We start from the raw sequence: 18,435 nt of genomic DNA on the forward strand, positions 1-18,435 counted from the left end.
AATTTCATTCGCATTTGCTCCTCTTCATGTGAGAACACACATATGGAAGTTTGTATGTGTCCTTGATTTGTGTATTCCATCTCATGCATAAACAACTATATAAATGATGCATGCGGTTTTGTTGATTACATATTCAAAAAGTACTGTAGAAATTTTTCTTTTTAGTGTTAGCATTCACCGTTTATTGACTTCCTTCTCTCGTATACAAACAAACTAATCTTTCACATTGTACAAAAGTTTCTAAATCATTTCAAAGATGAGCATTAAAGTTAGGTTTAAGAGATTTGCGGAATCTTTAAGATCGCTCACGGAAGGTAAAGTTAATGCTACCAGTTCGTTAATTAAACGAAACAGTTATCAATATCAGTTTTAAAGTAACATAAACTTATTTAGTAACTAGAATATTTTTTTTAGAACTTTAGAAATATGAACGCTCTTTCAAATATTAATATATTATTGAAGAAGGCGACGATTTTCATCATCGGAAATTCCACTTTCGTCTGTTATTTTATCGGAAGTCTCCTCCGTTAGTTCTGAGTTTTCGGACACACCTTCTTCTTTAACTTTTCTAACTGCTTTTATTCTTAAACTTGCTCGAAATCTGTAAGTGTAATAATAAAGTTAAAAAAAAATTTAACATTATTTTTAGGAATGCACTAGTTTCCTTAGTTCAAAGCCCAACGCTTTGTAAATAAATCAGGCAAATAATTAAAATACCAGTACTGGTCTCCTTCTGCCGTAACACTATTAAGGAAGTCATTTGCAGATTACATGTCTATAGATGCATCGACTCAGAAAGTTTTATAAAGCCCGTAGAACTCAACATAGTTCTTATAATTAACATTTGCAATAATTTTCTTTAAAAAATACTTGTTATCAAAATTTTAATTACGGGAAATAGGTCAGAATTTCTTTATCAAAATAGAAGCTAATTCATATATTTTTACCAAAAGCTACTAAGAATATTTCTGTTCCCACGCAAAATTAGTGAAATTCGTCGTAACAATAAAACCCGGAATTTCTATTTCTATTCCACCTCTCTTAGTTTTAGCAAAAATTTCCCACCTTATTATCTAATAATCCTTCGAAAAAGAAATCGCATCGCGTGTATTTGAAATTCGTGCAGTAGACGTAAAATCGTTTAGAAAATGTTAAGACTTTTGTTTGCGGGTCGAAAACCAATTTCGATCTCCATAAACTGGGTTGTTAGTAAAATTGAGCCGACGCGAATATATTTACATTCTTTCATTCGGCAAAGTCCTAACAAGATGCAATTGTATCCTCAAGTTTAAAAAAAAAGTTTTATTTTTTTCAGATAATAAATAAAAATACAATTTTTCGGTATTATAATTTCATGAAAAATAGTTTTGTTTTATAATAGAAAAACTTCGTAAAAGCCGACTAGACTAGAAAAAAAAGACTATTGGTAATAACAATGAAGCATAAATTTATCATTATACCTTATGAACCAAGCAGTTCCTGCTATTATACATGTTGTAAATCCTAAAAATAAAAATATTGCCGATGCAGCAACAAAAGTTTCATTTGGCATCCATCCAAAAATAGGTTTCGTCAATTTATCCTCCATTAAATGTGTTCGCCAATTAGGTGCTCCTAAAACTGAGGTGGTGTTTATTTTAGAAATTTTTATTTTCTCTTCCTTTTTGGAATATAAATACCTTTAACAACGAGCATATTAGTTGTCCATTGAAAATTTAAATCTTCCTGTTTTACTATACACTGCCAGAGGCCATTATGAGATTTATTTACTGCTTTGACAAAATCGACATTTATCTATTCATTATAATTAACATTAATTTGAAGAAAATTTAATTATACAGGTAAAAAAATCATTGTTTGAAATATACTCTTTTACCGTCAGGGGAAGAGTTGTACCATAATTTTTCCAAACGGTTTTTCCAATCATCCAAATTACTTTCAAATCTGAATAAAAATAACCCAAAGTGGCGCAATTGCAAATTAGTGACATTGGAAGTGTTTCGCGAATTGATAGAATAGTTCTAACAGGACGGACAGCCAAACTGATCATTTTTATAATTAGATAGGATTCATCTACTCGTCGTAATGTTAGGGTGTATATTCCAGAATCGTCAGGTATTGCTTGCCTAATTACTATAGAGACACCATTTCAGAATTAAGTATACTAAAAATATGTCGCTTTTCAACTGATTCCTAATTTACCGATTTGATTATTTTCTATAGTAATTCGGCTTTTGTCGATCTTTAGATGCATTCCATTTAGAGACCATCTCATGACGGATTTTGGGGATTCAGAAACAATACGATCGATGATGTCTTTATCCGTTGATATCCTCACAGGCAGACCTTCCTTTGAAATTAGAGATGTTTGATTCATTTTGCTTCGTCGTTTTATTAATTTCTCGGTACCTATATTTAGAAATGTTGGAATGAGTGAACTTTTTGGAAATAAAACACGCGATTAATTAATTTCGATAGATGATTCTAGCAACTAATGAAGTCTCGCGGTCATAACTTATAACAGGTATGCATGAGAGGTTTTTAAGATGGACTATGGTTATTGATTGGAATTGTCCGGGGAATATGTTGAGAGAAGAATTAGAAAGGATAGATGATGTTGAGGCAGAAAGAGAAAAACTGTACCCTGTGTTTGAAGAGACAGTAATACACTACCTTCTAGCAGATCTCCACAAATAATTGTATTACAACGTCCAGTCATTGTACTAGGACCCAAACATGGTTCACCTTTCACATTTGGTTCCGGATTGTTACAATAACGTCTTCGAGTTCCAATTCCACCGTTACAACTGACACTACATGTCCAATCACCCCAATCTGACCATCCTCCATCCCGTGGATCTCCGTCAACATCTGCCAAAGTGATTTTCGGTACATTAACGATAAGGAAAAAATAGAAAAAGAATTACTATTTCTTGGATCTCCGACAACATCAGCCAAAGTGATTTTCGGTCATCAGTAATAAGGAAAACAGAGAAAGAATTAATATTTCCACCTGATGGTAAACAATTAGCCGTCCAGGTAGCCCAACTTCCTGCATCAACTACCACGGTAAAGAAGTAGAAAATCAGAGTATTTGTGTGCTCGTAATGGAAGACTTGTGTCTCGTTACAGAAGACTGATATCGTTCTATTGACCCACCTGTAAAAATAGTTGGTTGCTCAAAAAGTTTTTGGTGCTGGAAGTTGCTTGAAAGAAGTTCAGATAAATTTCAATATCTTTAAAACTGATAGAGAGAAATTTTTTTACTTGATTGTAACATTTGTCCAGGAATCATTTGTGAATATTAAACCGGGAGCTTTTTGTTTGTGATAAATTCTTACGTTTGGATATTCATTCTTTGAGAAATGTATCCATTGACCTTCTTTGCCCAAGGTAATGGCGTAATATCTAGAAACAATTTTATACTTTAACGTAAAAATCAGTGAGACTATTAACGTCGAAATTGTAGTTCTGTTAAGTTAAGGTCAACCAAAAAAATAAGACCTTAAATAAGTGCAGTCCCAGCATAATTAGTAAAACTTTGCATCTAGGATTACAGACCTTGTTTAACTTTCATCAGATCGTAGAATAGGCTAGATTATTAAAATAAAGTAAGTAAAATGTTGAGTACCCGGGTGTAGCAGGCATTAACAAAAGTGGAACCAATACGACGCCTGTACCGCGTATCATCAGTTGCACTCTTTCAGGTTTTGGTATTGCATGAAGACTCCAAGTAGAAAGAGGAATTATTCTCGACAGTCGATCGGTCTTTGTGTTCTCAATATGACATTCTGGTAAAGTCGTTAAAATGATATCGAAGGGATTGATCTTAACTATTTTTAAGATTATTTTTAAACCCTAGAAAATACATACTTGAGTTACAATCGAATGCAACACCAATAGCATTTCCATATTCGCTTTTGTAATAATAATAAACAGGAGAGAAGGAACTGGCTAAATCTGGATGCTCCCATTCGAATAGAGGATTTACTCCTCCTTCGTAATACAATTGTACTTTTCCTCTTGGAATTCGGATTGTAAATTCGCTCCATTTTCCAAAATGTAATAAATGATACAGAGTCTTCTGTTTTACTAATTTCAAGTCTGGTATAAACATTTCAATTATTTAGAGAATAAATTTATTTTAATAATCCAGATAATAGTGAGGGCATGTGTCTGCAAAATATATGACTCATGGCATGCTACTAAATTTCAATTGGTGTAGGCAAAGAACAGTCAAAATTGTCATCCATGTGAGCGCATATTTTTTGGTATAATGTTTCATCTAATAGACATAGTCCTAAGGATTTACTTTTTCATATTTGGCTAATACCTTACCTTCCTCTTCAGACTGATAATAGAGAATTACTTCTTCATTTAAATTAGCCCCAATTTGAAGCACATATTGTGATTTTAAACCATCATCTGCCGTGAATACAAATGATATCGAATCAGGTTTGTCCGGTTCCCAGATTTTTACCGAAAAATGCAAACCCTCCGATCGATATTCTGGTAAAACGTAAAATCGTCTATCTATCACGTGACCTTGTATTAGAAAAGTACATTCCTCTGCAAGAGATTATCATCCGAAATCATAATTATCGATTATAGACTTTCAAGCAAAATAAATCCTCACCTGGTTTATCACAATCTTGTATGTCGCATAAATCTTGAGGTACTTCAGGGTCTGTGGTATAACACCATGCTCCTGCAATATTTCTCGAAGGATCTCTGCAATAATTACTGGCATTATAAGCACTGTGTTCGGGATAGAGACTGTCATTAAGATAAGCTGGATTAATTTTAGGAGTATAAGACTTTTCTGAAACAATTTCAGTGGTACTGGAAGGAATCGTTTCTGTTGTCGTAATGTCAAAAAAAGTTGTTGGATTTAAAGTGGTAGTAACAGTAGAAACAGTAGTGAAAGTAGTGCCAGTACTAGTAAAGACAGTACTAGTATTTGATACATCTTTTATTGATCCATTCTTTGATTTTTTAATTTTCTTCTTTTTCTTAATCTTCCACTTAGCACAAGTTCTGCCAGATCGTGTTGTTGATAAGGTACCCACATAATCATTAGCAGTGCCTGCGTTTCGACATTCTATGCGGAAGAAATAATCGAAACTTAAATAAAAGATTCGGAAGAGTATAAAAATTCCCAAATAGAAACAAATACCGAAAGATCTGCAGGTGCGAATGTGGCAATAACTCTTGGAGGCGAAGAAAGTTAATTCCTGGGAGAGAGTATAACAGTAAGGACCTAGAGGATCCTTCAAGGGATTTCGACACTTATTTAATGCCTTTATGATGGATCCATCAATAAACAGATCCTCTTTCCTTTCTTCGGTTGGTATCTACAAATTATTCGAAACATTAAAGTTCGAAAGAGTTATAAGTCCACACGGTTTTTGGTTGTGAAAAAATAATTCCAATCATTTATTTTTCATAGGCGTACTTCATTGGATGTCCAGGGAATACAGGGTAATTCACTTCCTCCAGTCCATTGAGAGCCACGATATTGGTAATCCGTTAAAGACGATATACAATTAGGAGACGATGGTGCTTCAACAGCGTCTAATTCTTATTCAGTAGGGGGTAATAAAATTATTCCTAAAACTGTTGATCTAAACAACAGTTTATACAATTTTAACAGTAAAAAATGTTTAACAGATTTTAACTGAAAATACCATCAGGAGTGCAAAATATTGTCCAATGTGCAATTGTCCGATGACTACCAATACTAAACCATCTTAAGGAACTAAAAAAATTGTTATGATAATAGAAAACTTCTTCATTTCCGTATTTCTTCTTTGCAAATAATCTCATATGTGGTCCAAAGACACTAGAAATAGCAAAACAAAAATTGTCTCCCAAATTTCTGCTCTTAAAGACTTAGAAAAATCAAAACACCTTATTGTAAATTCATTCCAGGTCCAAAAGTTTATTAACCCATGACTAGGAGAAGCTTTTAGATAACGTTTCGTGGAATTTTCCGATTCTTGATAAATTATTGATAGCGTATCATCACTCTCTCCTATTGTCAACTACAGAAAAAATTCACAGTCTCATAAAAAGATGGAATACTTAACCTTTAGGAAAAAAAAGATGAACCTACTATGATACAAGGGAACCGAACAGCAGGTGTTTCATAAAGTTTTATAGAAATATGATGACTCGATCGTACATTAAAAACAATATCATTCGTTCCATTAGTTTGTCGCAAAGGCCAGACTTTAATAAAATCACTACCATACGTTGTATGAACTTCACAATCTAAAATAATTGATAGATATTACATCAAATTCTGCAAAAATTTCTCATCGTTCTTTTTAATTACCGTTTAGACAGAAGTCAGAACTCCAAAGAACATCAGTACCAATTACACCGTAATAGAGAAAGTTTTCTGGATATAAACTCAAAATGGTATTCTTTTGTCTATAGTTCTCCAAAAATAGAGCTTTTGTTGAACCAACGAGACCAGCTGATATAAAACCACCTCCCCAAGTGATCCATAAACCAGTCCATTTAGAACCTTGCAGAACATTTGGAGAGTCTTCAAAATCATGATCTTCGAGTTTTGGAAATGTTTGTCCACTCTTTGAATTTGATATTTTTAATTCAACTCCTGCTTTCCATTCTTCAGCAATAATTTTCGCAGATGTGGGAATAGGAAGTACTGTTAATAAAATTTTTACTTCTGCCTGAAAAGGAGTTTTTTTGTAATTGATTTTTGGATCATCAAAAGTAGTAAGACATAATAGTTAGTTAGTGACCTTCCTCACGTTCGATGGATTCCACAATTTCATCCAAAAAGTTACATTACCAGTAGCATTTAATTTTGTTAACGTGGAATAAATTGACGCATTTCTTACAAAAACTAAACAATCTATAAAATAGTAAAAGCTTTATAAAGGGTCTTTTCTCTATTCTTAAATTTTTTCGTATAACAAAAATAACCAAAAGTTTAAGGGTCTTTTTATTAAGACCTTCGACTTTTTCGTATAACAAAAATATGTTTACCTCTGTCGTCACAAAATGGAACATCACAGAATTCCTTTTTAACATACTCAAAATTATCTTCTTCAACATAACACCATGGACCTCCAAGACTATTGTCCGGATTTCGGCAGTATTTTTTTGCTTTATTACGCGAATTGTCGGCAAATTGTTTGGATACGAATTTTTGGGTCTAGAAAGAAGAATATTTTTTTTCTTACTTCCAGTGTCTTACTGCCAGTGTTGTTTTGTACCTTTTTTATTGAATTAAGTTTGTACTGTCGTGTCCAGGACTGGCATTTTCTTCCTGAAGAACTAACGGATTTACTGCCTCCATATTCTGCGCCTATGCCTGATATTCGACATTCTACAAAAGAAATTAATTCACTCAAACTAGATGAATCTGTAACTGGTATCAGATTTTAAAAATTCAAAATGGCGGATCCAATATGGCGGTCGAAAATTTCAGAAGTTGTGTTAAGCCTCTGGAAACATATTGGATCCGCAATTTTGAAAATCTGATGCCAGATTCGTAATCAGCGACCCCGAAAACCCCCGATTTTCAAATCTTATATTGGTTAAAACCAATATAAGATTTTAAAAAATTAACTTGGTGCCAGTTTTAGCATCATAAAAGCTAGTAGAAATTTTTTTAACCTCCATAATTGCAAAGTGGTACACCACAATCATCAGATATAAGTGACGGATCCATTGTATAACACCAAGGACCCCTAAGATCTTTAGTTGGATTCCTACAATAATTTTTAGCTCTTCTCATAGACATTTCAGGAAAATCTTTATCTTTTATTGAAGTATCAACCTATTAATTAAATTTTCATAATTTACGTTTCTTCAAATGTTCAACAAAATTAAATTTAATTAGAAAATCAAAAATACTTCGTCGGTTTTATTTAATCAAAACTAAATTAGTTGCCGCTAGATCTAGATGAATTATCTCAACTCTGACTAATTTTATCTAAAATTTTTACCTCATGTAACGGATATTTTGAAATCCATGCTTGGCATCTGACACCTCCCGATGTCGTACTCTTAAATCCTGTATATTCAGTACCCAAATGTGTAAGTTTACAAGTCAAACTATCAAATACGGTTGAGTTCTCAGCTAAAATTTTTAATTAATAATTATAATTTTTATAACCTGTTTTTGAAATAAAATTTTTTTCTAGATTTCTAGAATTTCTAGATTGTGTTAGAAAAATACTCAATGAGGTTATAATTTTCAAACTCTTACTTCTACATTTTATGATATTCGGAGCGAATACAATTAGAATAAAATACAAACGTAACATTTTTCAGAATTATCAGACAAGGTAAATAATCCTCTATTTACATAAAACATTAAATATCACTTCCATTTTTATTTAGAGTAAAAAATAGCCTCTGATAGTTACTTCACACGCTAAATGCTCTGAAGGTTCATTCAGTTGACATTCAGAAACATTCGCATTTATATTCGTTAATAAAAATGTTAATAATGAATAAAAAGTCAAATAAAAAAATTTTAAAGCATTTACTTTAACGGGTAATAATTGTCTGAAGTCGCCATCTAGCAATATAAACATTCCTCCAAAGGAAAGTAAATAAAAAAAATAAATCAATATTCATATCACGCAACGTTCGGTCGGGGAAAAATGCACTAATTTAAAGACATTTTCAATACATATTGTCATTTTTATTATATACTTATTTTTACTTTTTACAAGTTAAAATTAACATTACCTCAATAAAGTAAACTGAATTATAATTTACATTACTATACAAAAGTATTGACCTTAAGCAAAATTCTTTTCTTGCCTTATTGTTTTTAAAATAATTTTTCTTATCGTAAATACTTTTGAGAGTAATTAACATGTAATTTTAATGAATGGAGGTAACAATTAATTATCACTTAACAATTTTTTATGAAACATTCTAAACTAAATTCACATCTCACAATGTCCTTTTTGCATAAGAGCTAACAATCTTCACAGTAAAAAAATACGATACAATAAAAAAATATCTCGCCGCTAAATGTAATTTCAAAATTGTTAATTGCTTTTGATTTCTTAGAGAAAATTGAACGTATTTAATTTTTTATAAAAGTAGTAAAGAACAAAAAATTGCGATATTCGAAGAACGTAAAGTACTATTTTTGAATTTTAGTCGGTGATTTTATGATGTTGTTCTTGGCTTCATTTCGTCGTATGAAGACCTCAAGAAAATGTGATTTTTCTTTGCTGGATTGTAGAATTCGTGTCCCTAAAAGAAAAGTAAATTTTATAAATTTTGTAAATGAAATAAAAACTGTAAATATCTAAAAAAAAAGGTCTTAAATTATTTAAACTATATGTTTTAAAAATTTAACAAATTTTAAAGGTACCTTAGACCAATCGTAGGATACTGCGTAAGCGAAAATTTGACCATTGTGATTGAAGCAACAACGAGTAATGGGCTGCTCCATAGGCTCTGATGGTTTCAATTTTGTACGGGCGTCCTTGTCCCAAAAACTAAATGTACCATCACTGCCAACTGTTGCCAAAGTTCCATGAACTGGATGAAACGCTATGTCATTGACCTTTCAAAAAAAAATAATTACCAATTTTAACAAATTCTGATTTTTGGTATAAAATTCAAAAAATTAATTTCCGATAATTGGAAAAATTAAATATATTTTAGACAGAAAATTTTAAATGCATACCGCATAAATGTCTTGGTAACCATTTGGTGTTCCGTTAGATCGATGACACTTGAATGTAAAGTTTTCTTTTGGATTTGTAGGATTGACGTACTGAATTGCTACTCTTCCTTCAACGCTACCTAAAGCAAAACCAGTCGGTTCCTTTTTCTTGTCACGAAAAATAGCGAGACAACGATGCTGATATTTCAAGGGCGAATCGACCCTCTTATATTCGTGTGGTGTGCCTTCCAATTGATAAATAATTAAACCCCTATTTGCTGTTCCCACAACTGCCATCGGATAATCCTAAAAATTATTCTTTTATTTACTCTCCTCGATCTTCAGTTTAATTAATTTCTAATTTTCAAAAAGAATTTCGCTGAGATAACAGTTAGTTTTCTTTTTTACCTAATCCATTTTACTTCTCTTTTATCCCCTTTAAATTAATAAAATCTCCTAAAACACCCAAAATCATGTACCTATAATCTCTTTTTCCTAATTTTTAAAACAAATTTACAAATAACTTCTTTTTTAATCTAAATGCTCTTTTAACCCTCGGAGAACTTATCATTTATCAAAAAATACTATTTTAAAATTTCTCAAAAGAATTTGCTTATTTAAAAAAAATTTAATAAAATTCGTTGCTTGAATTCAATTATTTTCATAAATAATAAAATTCCTTACAGGATTTCAAATATTTAAAAGAAATTTAATAAAATTCGTTGCAAAAATTCAATTATTTAAAAAAAATGTAATAAAAATTCGTTACAAAACTTCAATTATTTTCCCCAAATAATAAAATTATTCACAGGATTTCAATTATTTTTAATACAATTTTAAGTAAATTCTTCGAAAAATGTAATTAATTTCAACAATTTTATTAAAATTCTTCGAAAGAAATAAATTATCAATTATTTTTAATATTTTTTTTCAAAGGTTTCTAGTGAATTTTCAAATCCATTTCTTTACAATTCAAATTTACGAAATTTTCATTATTCGGACATTTTTCAATTAAATATAATAAGAAAATAAAAACTTGAAATAATTTCATTAAAAAAATTCAATTAAACTTTTTCAAAATGCAATTATTTCTAAAAATTCACGCAATAATGCTTCTAATATTTCATTATTATCTAAAATTTTAACTGAAATTGATTTTTAAAACAATTTTTATTGGAAAATTCTACGAGAATTCAATTATAAATACATAAATAAAAAAATTATTGAACATAAGAATGTTTCTCAACATTGAATTTTCATAAAGAATTTTATCAACAAATTTCTTAAATAATCGAATTTTAATAAAATTTTTTAAGAATAATTACATTTTTCGAGGAATTCGGTTAAAATTGTATTAAAAATAATTAAAATTCTATTATGGGTTTTATTATTCATAAAAATAATTGAATCACTGTAAAAATTTTAATATTTATAAAAATAATTGAATTATTGCGAAAAAATTTGTAAATAAGTAGTTGAATTCCTGTGAAATTTTTACTATTTATGAAAATAATTGGATTTTTGAGAAGAATTTTATTATTTTTAAAGATAATTGAAATTTTGACAAGAATTTTTTAAAATTTCCTTTTCTTAGTATTTTTATGGAAAAAAAACTGTGACCCACGCAAATGTGACATTAACTCGTTACTTTTTTTATACTCGATTTTCTTAGGAAAATCTTTGTCAGACATTAATGTAATATCGTCTGCATATTTCATAACTCATCAGTGACCATACTAACACATCAAACAACCACAATCTCCTTCTCCAATCTCCATTAATTCGTACGTTACTTTTTGTATACTCGATTTTCTTAGGAAAATCTTTGTCAGACATTAATGTAATAAATATCGTCTGCAGATTTCATAACTCATCAGTGACCATACTAACACATCAAACAACCACAATCTCCTTCTCCAATCTCCATACTTACCTACTTGTACACAATTTTTTAATTTAAAATTACGTACCGCATCAGCACAATAACACCTTTCCGGTAAATTGATTGTCAGCATTGGATTGGGACTGCGAGTATCCCAAAACTATAAAATAGTAAAATATATCAATATGGAAAATCGAATAAAAATTAATAAAATATTTCTAAAAAATATTAAAAGAACCTTTAAAGTTTTATCCCATGAACCAGTCATTAAACAGGAGTAATTGGTCCCTTTGATCCAGTGACAAGTCATAACTGGTGCGTCGTGAGCAGCAACCTGAATACTTTGATTTGAACCTAAATCCCAGCATTTTACCATTTTATCACAAGCGGCCATGAATACCTTTGTTCCATCCTGAAAATTAATATTTGCATTAAATCCAATATTAGCTAATATTTTGTTTTTAAGCTATAAACATAAAAACATACATCACTCCAGCATACATCGAGAACTGGTCCTCCCATCGTTTGCATTGATTTTGGAATTGTTTTACCTGTTTGTTCGACCTCCCAACAACGAACATTATAGTCCCATGAACCAGCGACAAGAAAATTTTGCGGCAATGTCGCAGGACTGAAAGCTAAACTCGACACAGAATCATCCGGTGGGGAAACAACTTCGAAATCCTTCATTGGATTCGAAGACGACGTTGTCGTATTTCCTAATGCTGTACTTTGTGGAAACATTTTACCTAATTTATCTGTAAAAGAGAAAATAGAGTTAGACGTACATATAAAAATTCTAAAAAAAACTATTCAAATAGAATAAATTTGTATAAAGTAATTAAAAATGTTTTTACTTTAATAGTTATTTTATTAATTTAATAGTGGAGAGTTAAAAAATTAAATTAACAAAATTACAATAAATATATTTTTTGTAGAATTAAATTTTGTTTATAGAATTTTCTGATGTAGTTTCGGGTTAGAATTAAACAGGTTAAATTGATGTTACTATCTATAATTCTAATCTAGATTTTTTTATTTTCACATTGTTTTTATAGAATGAACACCTCTTGTTTAAATCTAATGTGTAGATTATTTATCACAGATTTCAATTGCGTAGAATCACTATCATTTTCTATTTAAAAAATATAAATTGTTGAAATTATAAATTTTGAGGTTATGTTTCCACTTTGTAATGTCTAGATTCAACGTTAATAGGAAATACAAATGTAAGTCAAAGAAGAAATTAAAATATTACTAGTAGAAATAATAGTGAACATAAAATTACTTACCTTAATTCAAGGTACTTTGACAGTTAACTTTATAATGTTTTTATCTACACAATTTTAAAAATATACACTTTCAATTACGAGGGAAATTATACCGACTACGGTTGGGAATGAAAAAACTCAAAAAACGTTGAATTATAATTCTAGGTAGAGAAGTTAATTCCCGGTAAAGTGCGCATCACGTACTAATATAGTGGGGGGGAGGAATATTTTGAAGTCAAGACTGTTTCTCTAATTCACTACCGCAGGGAAGCACTGCCAGCGCTATGAACGAAAGTGTGAAAATTGAGAGTCAATTTACTACTCAACCCTGGTTGACGGCAATTTGTTTCCTTCCAATCACTTCCTATATTGTTGATCACAACTGTGATAGGAGAAAAAAGTAGTGTATTTTAATAAGCCACAGTGTTCAATTAATTATTACGATTTACTTTTCTAAAACAGACACTTTATTTTGTTGATGATTTGAACAGCATCTAAAACGGGAAAAAAGAAATTTAGTCTCGTTTTTCTTATTTTACTGCAACTTGTTGCTATATACACAAAACACAAACGGCTGTTTCAAACTCTTAATCTGTATCAAGAAAATTTCTCACTTTTTGCCAATTTGTAATTAACTTCCAGTTTATCTGAATCGATGGAATTTAACTGATTTAAAGATTATCATTTGAAAATCAGTCAAATTTCACTGATTTAGGTCTAAACTAGATGTCGATTACTGATTGGAATAGTAAAAAATATTCACTGATTTTAATTAAGAACGGAAGGAAAAGCCAACACTTTTTGTCGCAGATAAGGGATTATATCAACAATGAAATGTTGATATCTTAGTTGTAAAACTTATTTTGGTAACAATATTTCAAATGAATTTTTTTCTCTTTCGAAACAATGTTTTGACAGTGTTACAGTAAAGAAAGAAAACGTTAAGAGTGATTATAATTTTTTCTTTCTTTCGTTAAAAATACTGTAGAAAAATCATCAACAAAAAAGATTTAGTTTAAAAGAACTAAAACAAATATTTTGTTCGATCTTCCCTTTAAACGTGATCTTCCAAAGTGGCCCAAGTGACAGTATTTTGGTAAAGTAAAATAAGAGGTTAACTAATTTTTTCTCTCCCTTTTTTGTTTCAGATGCTGCAGAAGAATTATCAACAAAAGTGGGGTTATTTCTTTAGAAAACTAAATCGTAATAATATTTCGACTGCATTTTCATTCCTTCGGGAAGTTTAATTCAAACTGTCGATAGTCGGTTGTTTGGTTATAGCTACTACGCCACACACGACAATTCTTAGAATTACAAGAATTTCCGACAGGAATCGACACGTTTTGTGCAGCAGACTACTTTAGTATAGTCTATTATACATTCCATTCCCCATGCAGTATACAGTCTGCAGTGACAACTGACAACTCTGAAAAATTCTTTAGTTGTAGTCAGTTGTAGTTGTGTGCAGAGAGATTGTCAATTAAAAGACTAACTCCACATATATTTAAAATAAGAAAAAGAATCCTTCTGTCTGATGCAATATTTTGAATTATGTGATTCTTCAGAATTTCCCCAAATTCCAGAAGTATACTCCGAATAGTGATTTAATAAATAATTTAACATTTTCATGAAAAAGTGATATTTATTAAAATTTCTCCGTTGTTTTTTTTTCTATTTTCGTACATTTAGTAATATTCACAATGACATGATTAAATAATGTGAAGTTAACGGTTTAAAGTAACAATGGTTTCAATAAATTGGAGGGAAATTTTTCCCGGAAAATGGAGTCTTATTATTTTTATATTATACATGAGTTTGTTTGTTAATCAAGGTAAATATTTTACATTTATTATAAACATGATAATTTTAATTACAATGCATTTGAAAAAAATTATTTGTCTTTTTTGTCTATCTAAGTAGTTTGAAATTTTATTTAAATTGTAAATTACTATTTATCATAATTGTGAATAAACTAATTTTTCTTTATTATCTGTGTAAAGTTAATTATCAACTTGAGTTCATTTGAATATATAATTACAAAATAATAAATATTCAATGTTATTGTAAATTTTTATTTTTTAAATTTAAATTCTTTTGAAGTAATAGTAAAAACTTTGAAATAATTTTACAGGGATTCTAGTCACTTGGTCACAACATGAGAAAGAATATGATTACAATACTGTATTAGTAGTATTAATGACTGAAGTATTAAAATTAATTATCTCAACGCTCTTATATTTAAAAGAGTAAGTCTCTAATTACTTTTTAAGTAATAACTAATTTATTTTATTGATTAATTTTTGAAATTGGTATACTTCCATGCTATTTTAAAAAGTATTTACAAATAATTATTTTCAATTTTTAGTAACCAGGTGTCTTCACTTTTAAAAGAAATAAGTAAACATCGAAAAGGTACGTACAGCAGTTTATTTAAAAAAGGAAAATTATATAATTTTCAGAGAAAAAAAAGAAATTGAGTAATTTTTTTTTCAGTTCTACTACTGTACATGGTGCCGTCTTCTTTGTACTGTTTATACAACAATTTAACTTTTCTAAATTTATCGAAATTCGATCCTACGACTTATTTTCTACTTCTGCAAATTCGTGTTGTTATAACTGGACTCATATTTCAGGTATTCACATTTATTTCTATTTTTTAGTTTTAAGAGAATTATTATTATAGTATTAGTATTATCGTTATCAGAAAGATAATGTATTTCCTGAGAATTTGTTACTTCCGGAATAAGAATTCAATTGGAGATTCATAACTTCTTTTTGGTTTTCTAAACTAAGTTACTATTAGTAACTTAGTCGTTTTTTTAAATATACTTAAAATGAAATATTTAAAAATTTTACAATTTTTTAAAATATTTATTAAAATAAAAAAATTGTAAGCCACTATCTTCTAAGGATCTAATTTTCAATGCTTTATTTTTCAGGTCGTTTTCAAGAAAAAATTATCCGTTAAACAATGGATTTCACTGATTATTTTAACTATCGGGTGCATGGTAAAGCACTTAAATTTGAGTTTTGATAATAGCATAGTAGACACAAGTTTCAAGTTTAACATTGATGTGATACTTATATTTGTTCAAGTAAGTGTTTCTTTCTTTTCAAATTTTATCTTTATTCTAATATCGTAAAACTTTTGCACCGTAAGAAATATTTTTAGAAACTTTCCAGAATCTCTATTTAGAATATGAAATTATTTTTATATAAACAATTTCTTTGAATGAAAATATTTATAAATATTTTTTTTATAAATTTTTTTTAAAATATTTTTTTTGTTTTATATGTACATTGTTGAAAATATGGTAGGTTTTTTTTATTAGGAAAAAAAAAGTTTTAGAAAAACTGTACCCCAACCGAAAATATGAATTTTTATAATTGAACCCCTTGATGCAAGAACCAGACATAGACCATTGAGATTCAATGGACTGCGATTGGTTCTTGTATCCAAGTGGTTACATTAATTGCCGATAGGTGAAAAAAATCAAACTTTATTAAGACATTAACTCAGTTATGAAATATGAGATATTAATCAATAAACTCATATTACGTTTCACGAGTTACAATTGCTGATAAAAATTATACAACGTATTTTAATGATTATCGAATGGAAAATTTATGGAAAAATCGAAAAACGAATTTAATATTTGAAAATCAACATAGTTAATTTTCGAAAAAAATGACTTTTTTCTTGTATTTTTTCACGTTGAAAAAAATGTTTCTTCATAAGTTCATACTTGTAGATTATTATGTTGTAGATTAGATTATTCAGCCACTGAGTTTAAAGAAGAAAATGATAAATATAAAATGAAAATGAAAATATTTTTTGTTCATTTTTACAAGGTGAATATTATCGTTAATTTTTCTCTTTTAGACAATCTGCTCGTGCTTAGCTGGAGTTTACAACGAATATCTTTTAAAAGGCGAAGGAGCAAATGTTGATATGTTCTTGCAAAATATGTTTATGTATTTCGATAGTATTCTCTGTAATGTGGCATTCCTCTTTTTAAAAGGTGATTTTGCGCACGTATTTGATAATGCCGTTAGCAGTATCTTTTTCGAGCCAAAGGTTATATTAGTTATGTTCAATAATGCGAGTATAGGTATAGTGACGAGTTTTTTCCTCAAGAATTTAAATTCAATTGTAAAAAGTTTTGCCAGTGCCTTAGAATTAGTTTTTACGGCAATTCTTTGTTGGTTACTTTTTAATATTCCAATTCACTTAAATACCATTCTTGCCATTGCCATTGTAAGCTACGCGATTATTTTATATTCACAGAATCCCATTCAAAATGGTAAAACCAGATTACATGAGGGATCGAGTGAGGAGAAATGTAATTTAAAAGATAATGTCGTGTAAAGGGGTAGTTTCTTTAATTGAAACATTTATATTTTCCAAAATCAAAATTTCAATTCCTAAATTTGTATTTAGATGAATTCCTAATATCTACAAGATTTTCGAGTAGTTTAAATTTGCCGCTCAATCTACTTTACCGACAGAACACAGATCGGAACTCAATCTAAAATCCAAAGTAGATCCTAACACATTTTTTTCGAACTTTTGAAAAAACAACGAAATAAGAAATGATAAGTTAATATTTTTAATATTAAATATTATTTTATTGTTAAAATTAAATATTTGATTAAGTATGTAATTAAAAGTATCTATAAGAATAATATAAGTATAAGTGATTAATCGACATGAAATCGACAATTTTCAAAGGGATTATATAATTACTAAGGAATGTAATTATAGTCGAAAAAAAAGTTAAACACTGAAATATGTTTATTGTGATACAATTCGAGCTTCGATGACACCTAAAAGCTTCGTTATTTTTACAAAATGTAAATACTAAAATCTATATACGACATTCGTAAAAAGAAACTTCGTTAGCGTTAATGTTTATTAGATTTTAAGTTTTATTATTTATTATACCGAGATTATTTTAATATTGACAGAGATACCTTTATGTGTGTCAGATTTAAAGAAAAGAATTTTTTTAAACAAAAAAAATGTGAAACATTTTTAATGCTCTTAATCAAAAAGGAAATATATTTATATTCAAGTTTGATAATAATAATTATACAGACAACGGCTATTTTTCATCATTAAAAATTTACATTCTACATTTTTTATGCAATCATTAAAGAGAATTGTATTAAATATTATAATTGTTTAAAAATGTAGTTTGAAAAATATTTCTTCACTGCAAAAATAAGTGTCTTATTTGATATCTTAAATTAAGATGTAAGATGGAAAAATGGTATCTTACATCTTAAAATAAGATGTTTTCTAAAGTATCTTACTGATTTTTAAGATGTTTTATACGTCTTAGATATTTCTTCTATCTTAAAAAAGTAAGATACTTCTGTAAGTTTTTTAAAGTATCTTAAATTAAGATGTTTCTGTCTCAACAAGATGTTTAGCGATAAGATACTCGTGAATTGTAAGATGCGAAAAAAATTTAAGTTACTAAAAACTAAGATGCATAAAATGTCTTACATATAAGCCCATAGTTAACCTCAAAACTTTTTTCCCGAAAAATATGCTGAAAATATGTACGAAGATGCTTTTAGTATCTTAAATTAAGATATTTTAA

The 18,435-nt window shown here is 29.1% G+C and overlaps 2 protein-coding genes across 3 annotated transcripts; one reads left to right on the forward strand and one right to left on the reverse strand.

Moving 5' to 3' along the window:
• Nucleotides 1-8,667: 8,667 nt before the first annotated feature.
• Nucleotides 8,668-12,992, reverse strand: LOC122504536 (protein Rae1). Of its 2 annotated transcripts, none has more exons than XM_043615687.1 (7): nucleotides 12,848-12,992; nucleotides 12,042-12,313; nucleotides 11,794-11,967; nucleotides 11,644-11,715; nucleotides 9,695-9,979; nucleotides 9,377-9,571; nucleotides 8,668-9,255 (listed from the first exon to the last, which is right to left on the reverse strand). In XM_043615687.1, the coding sequence occupies exons 2-7, from the start codon at nucleotides 12,297-12,299 to the stop codon at nucleotides 9,169-9,171; spliced, it is 1,071 nt and encodes a 356-aa protein (XP_043471622.1). In that variant the 5' UTR covers nucleotides 12,300-12,313; nucleotides 12,848-12,992; the 3' UTR covers nucleotides 8,668-9,168. The 2 variants fall into 2 exon arrangements, with proteins under 2 accessions (XP_043471622.1, XP_043471624.1); XM_043615689.1 differs by lacking the exon at nucleotides 12,848-12,992 and adding an exon at nucleotides 12,623-12,754.
• Nucleotides 12,993-14,207: 1,215 nt separating this feature from the next.
• LOC122504537 (UDP-galactose transporter senju) lies at nucleotides 14,208-17,991 on the forward strand. The gene is made up of 6 exons (XM_043615690.1): nucleotides 14,208-14,657; nucleotides 14,958-15,072; nucleotides 15,192-15,238; nucleotides 15,320-15,459; nucleotides 15,766-15,921; nucleotides 16,710-17,991. Exons 1-6 carry the CDS (start codon nucleotides 14,570-14,572, stop codon nucleotides 17,193-17,195), a joined length of 1,032 nt encoding a protein of 343 aa, XP_043471625.1. The 5' UTR covers nucleotides 14,208-14,569; the 3' UTR covers nucleotides 17,196-17,991.
• Nucleotides 17,992-18,435: the final 444 nt, after the last annotated feature.

Source organism: Leptopilina heterotoma, unplaced genomic scaffold (assembly GCF_015476425.1).
Source record: "Leptopilina heterotoma isolate Lh14 unplaced genomic scaffold, ASM1547642v1 Lhet_303, whole genome shotgun sequence".
NCBI lineage: Eukaryota > Metazoa > Arthropoda > Insecta > Hymenoptera > Figitidae > Leptopilina > Leptopilina heterotoma.

What these genes read in the sequence shown, in the direction of transcription:
- LOC122504537 (XM_043615690.1), top strand. Translation starts at nt 14,570, where the DNA reads ATGGTTTCAATAAATTGGAGGGAAATTTTTCCCGGAAAATGGAGTCTT. An exon ending in ACGCTCTTATATTTAAAAGA is followed by an intron (nt 15,073 to 15,191) that starts GTAAGTCTCTAA and finishes TTCAATTTTTAG; the next exon opens with TAACCAGGTGTCTTCACTTT. An exon ending in TAACTGGACTCATATTTCAG is followed by an intron (nt 15,460 to 15,765) that starts GTATTCACATTT and finishes TTTATTTTTCAG; the next exon opens with GTCGTTTTCAAGAAAAAATT.
- LOC122504536 (XM_043615687.1), bottom strand. Translation starts at nt 12,299, where the DNA reads ATGTTTCCACAAAGTACAGCATTAGGAAATACGACAACGTCGTCTTCG. An exon ending in CATGGGATAAAACTTTAAAG is followed by an intron (nt 11,716 to 11,793) that starts GTTCTTTTAATA and finishes ACTATTTTATAG; the next exon opens with TTTTGGGATACTCGCAGTCC. An exon ending in GGTGTTATTGTGCTGATGCG is followed by an intron (nt 9,980 to 11,643) that starts GTACGTAATTTT and finishes AATAATTTTTAG; the next exon opens with GATTATCCGATGGCAGTTGT.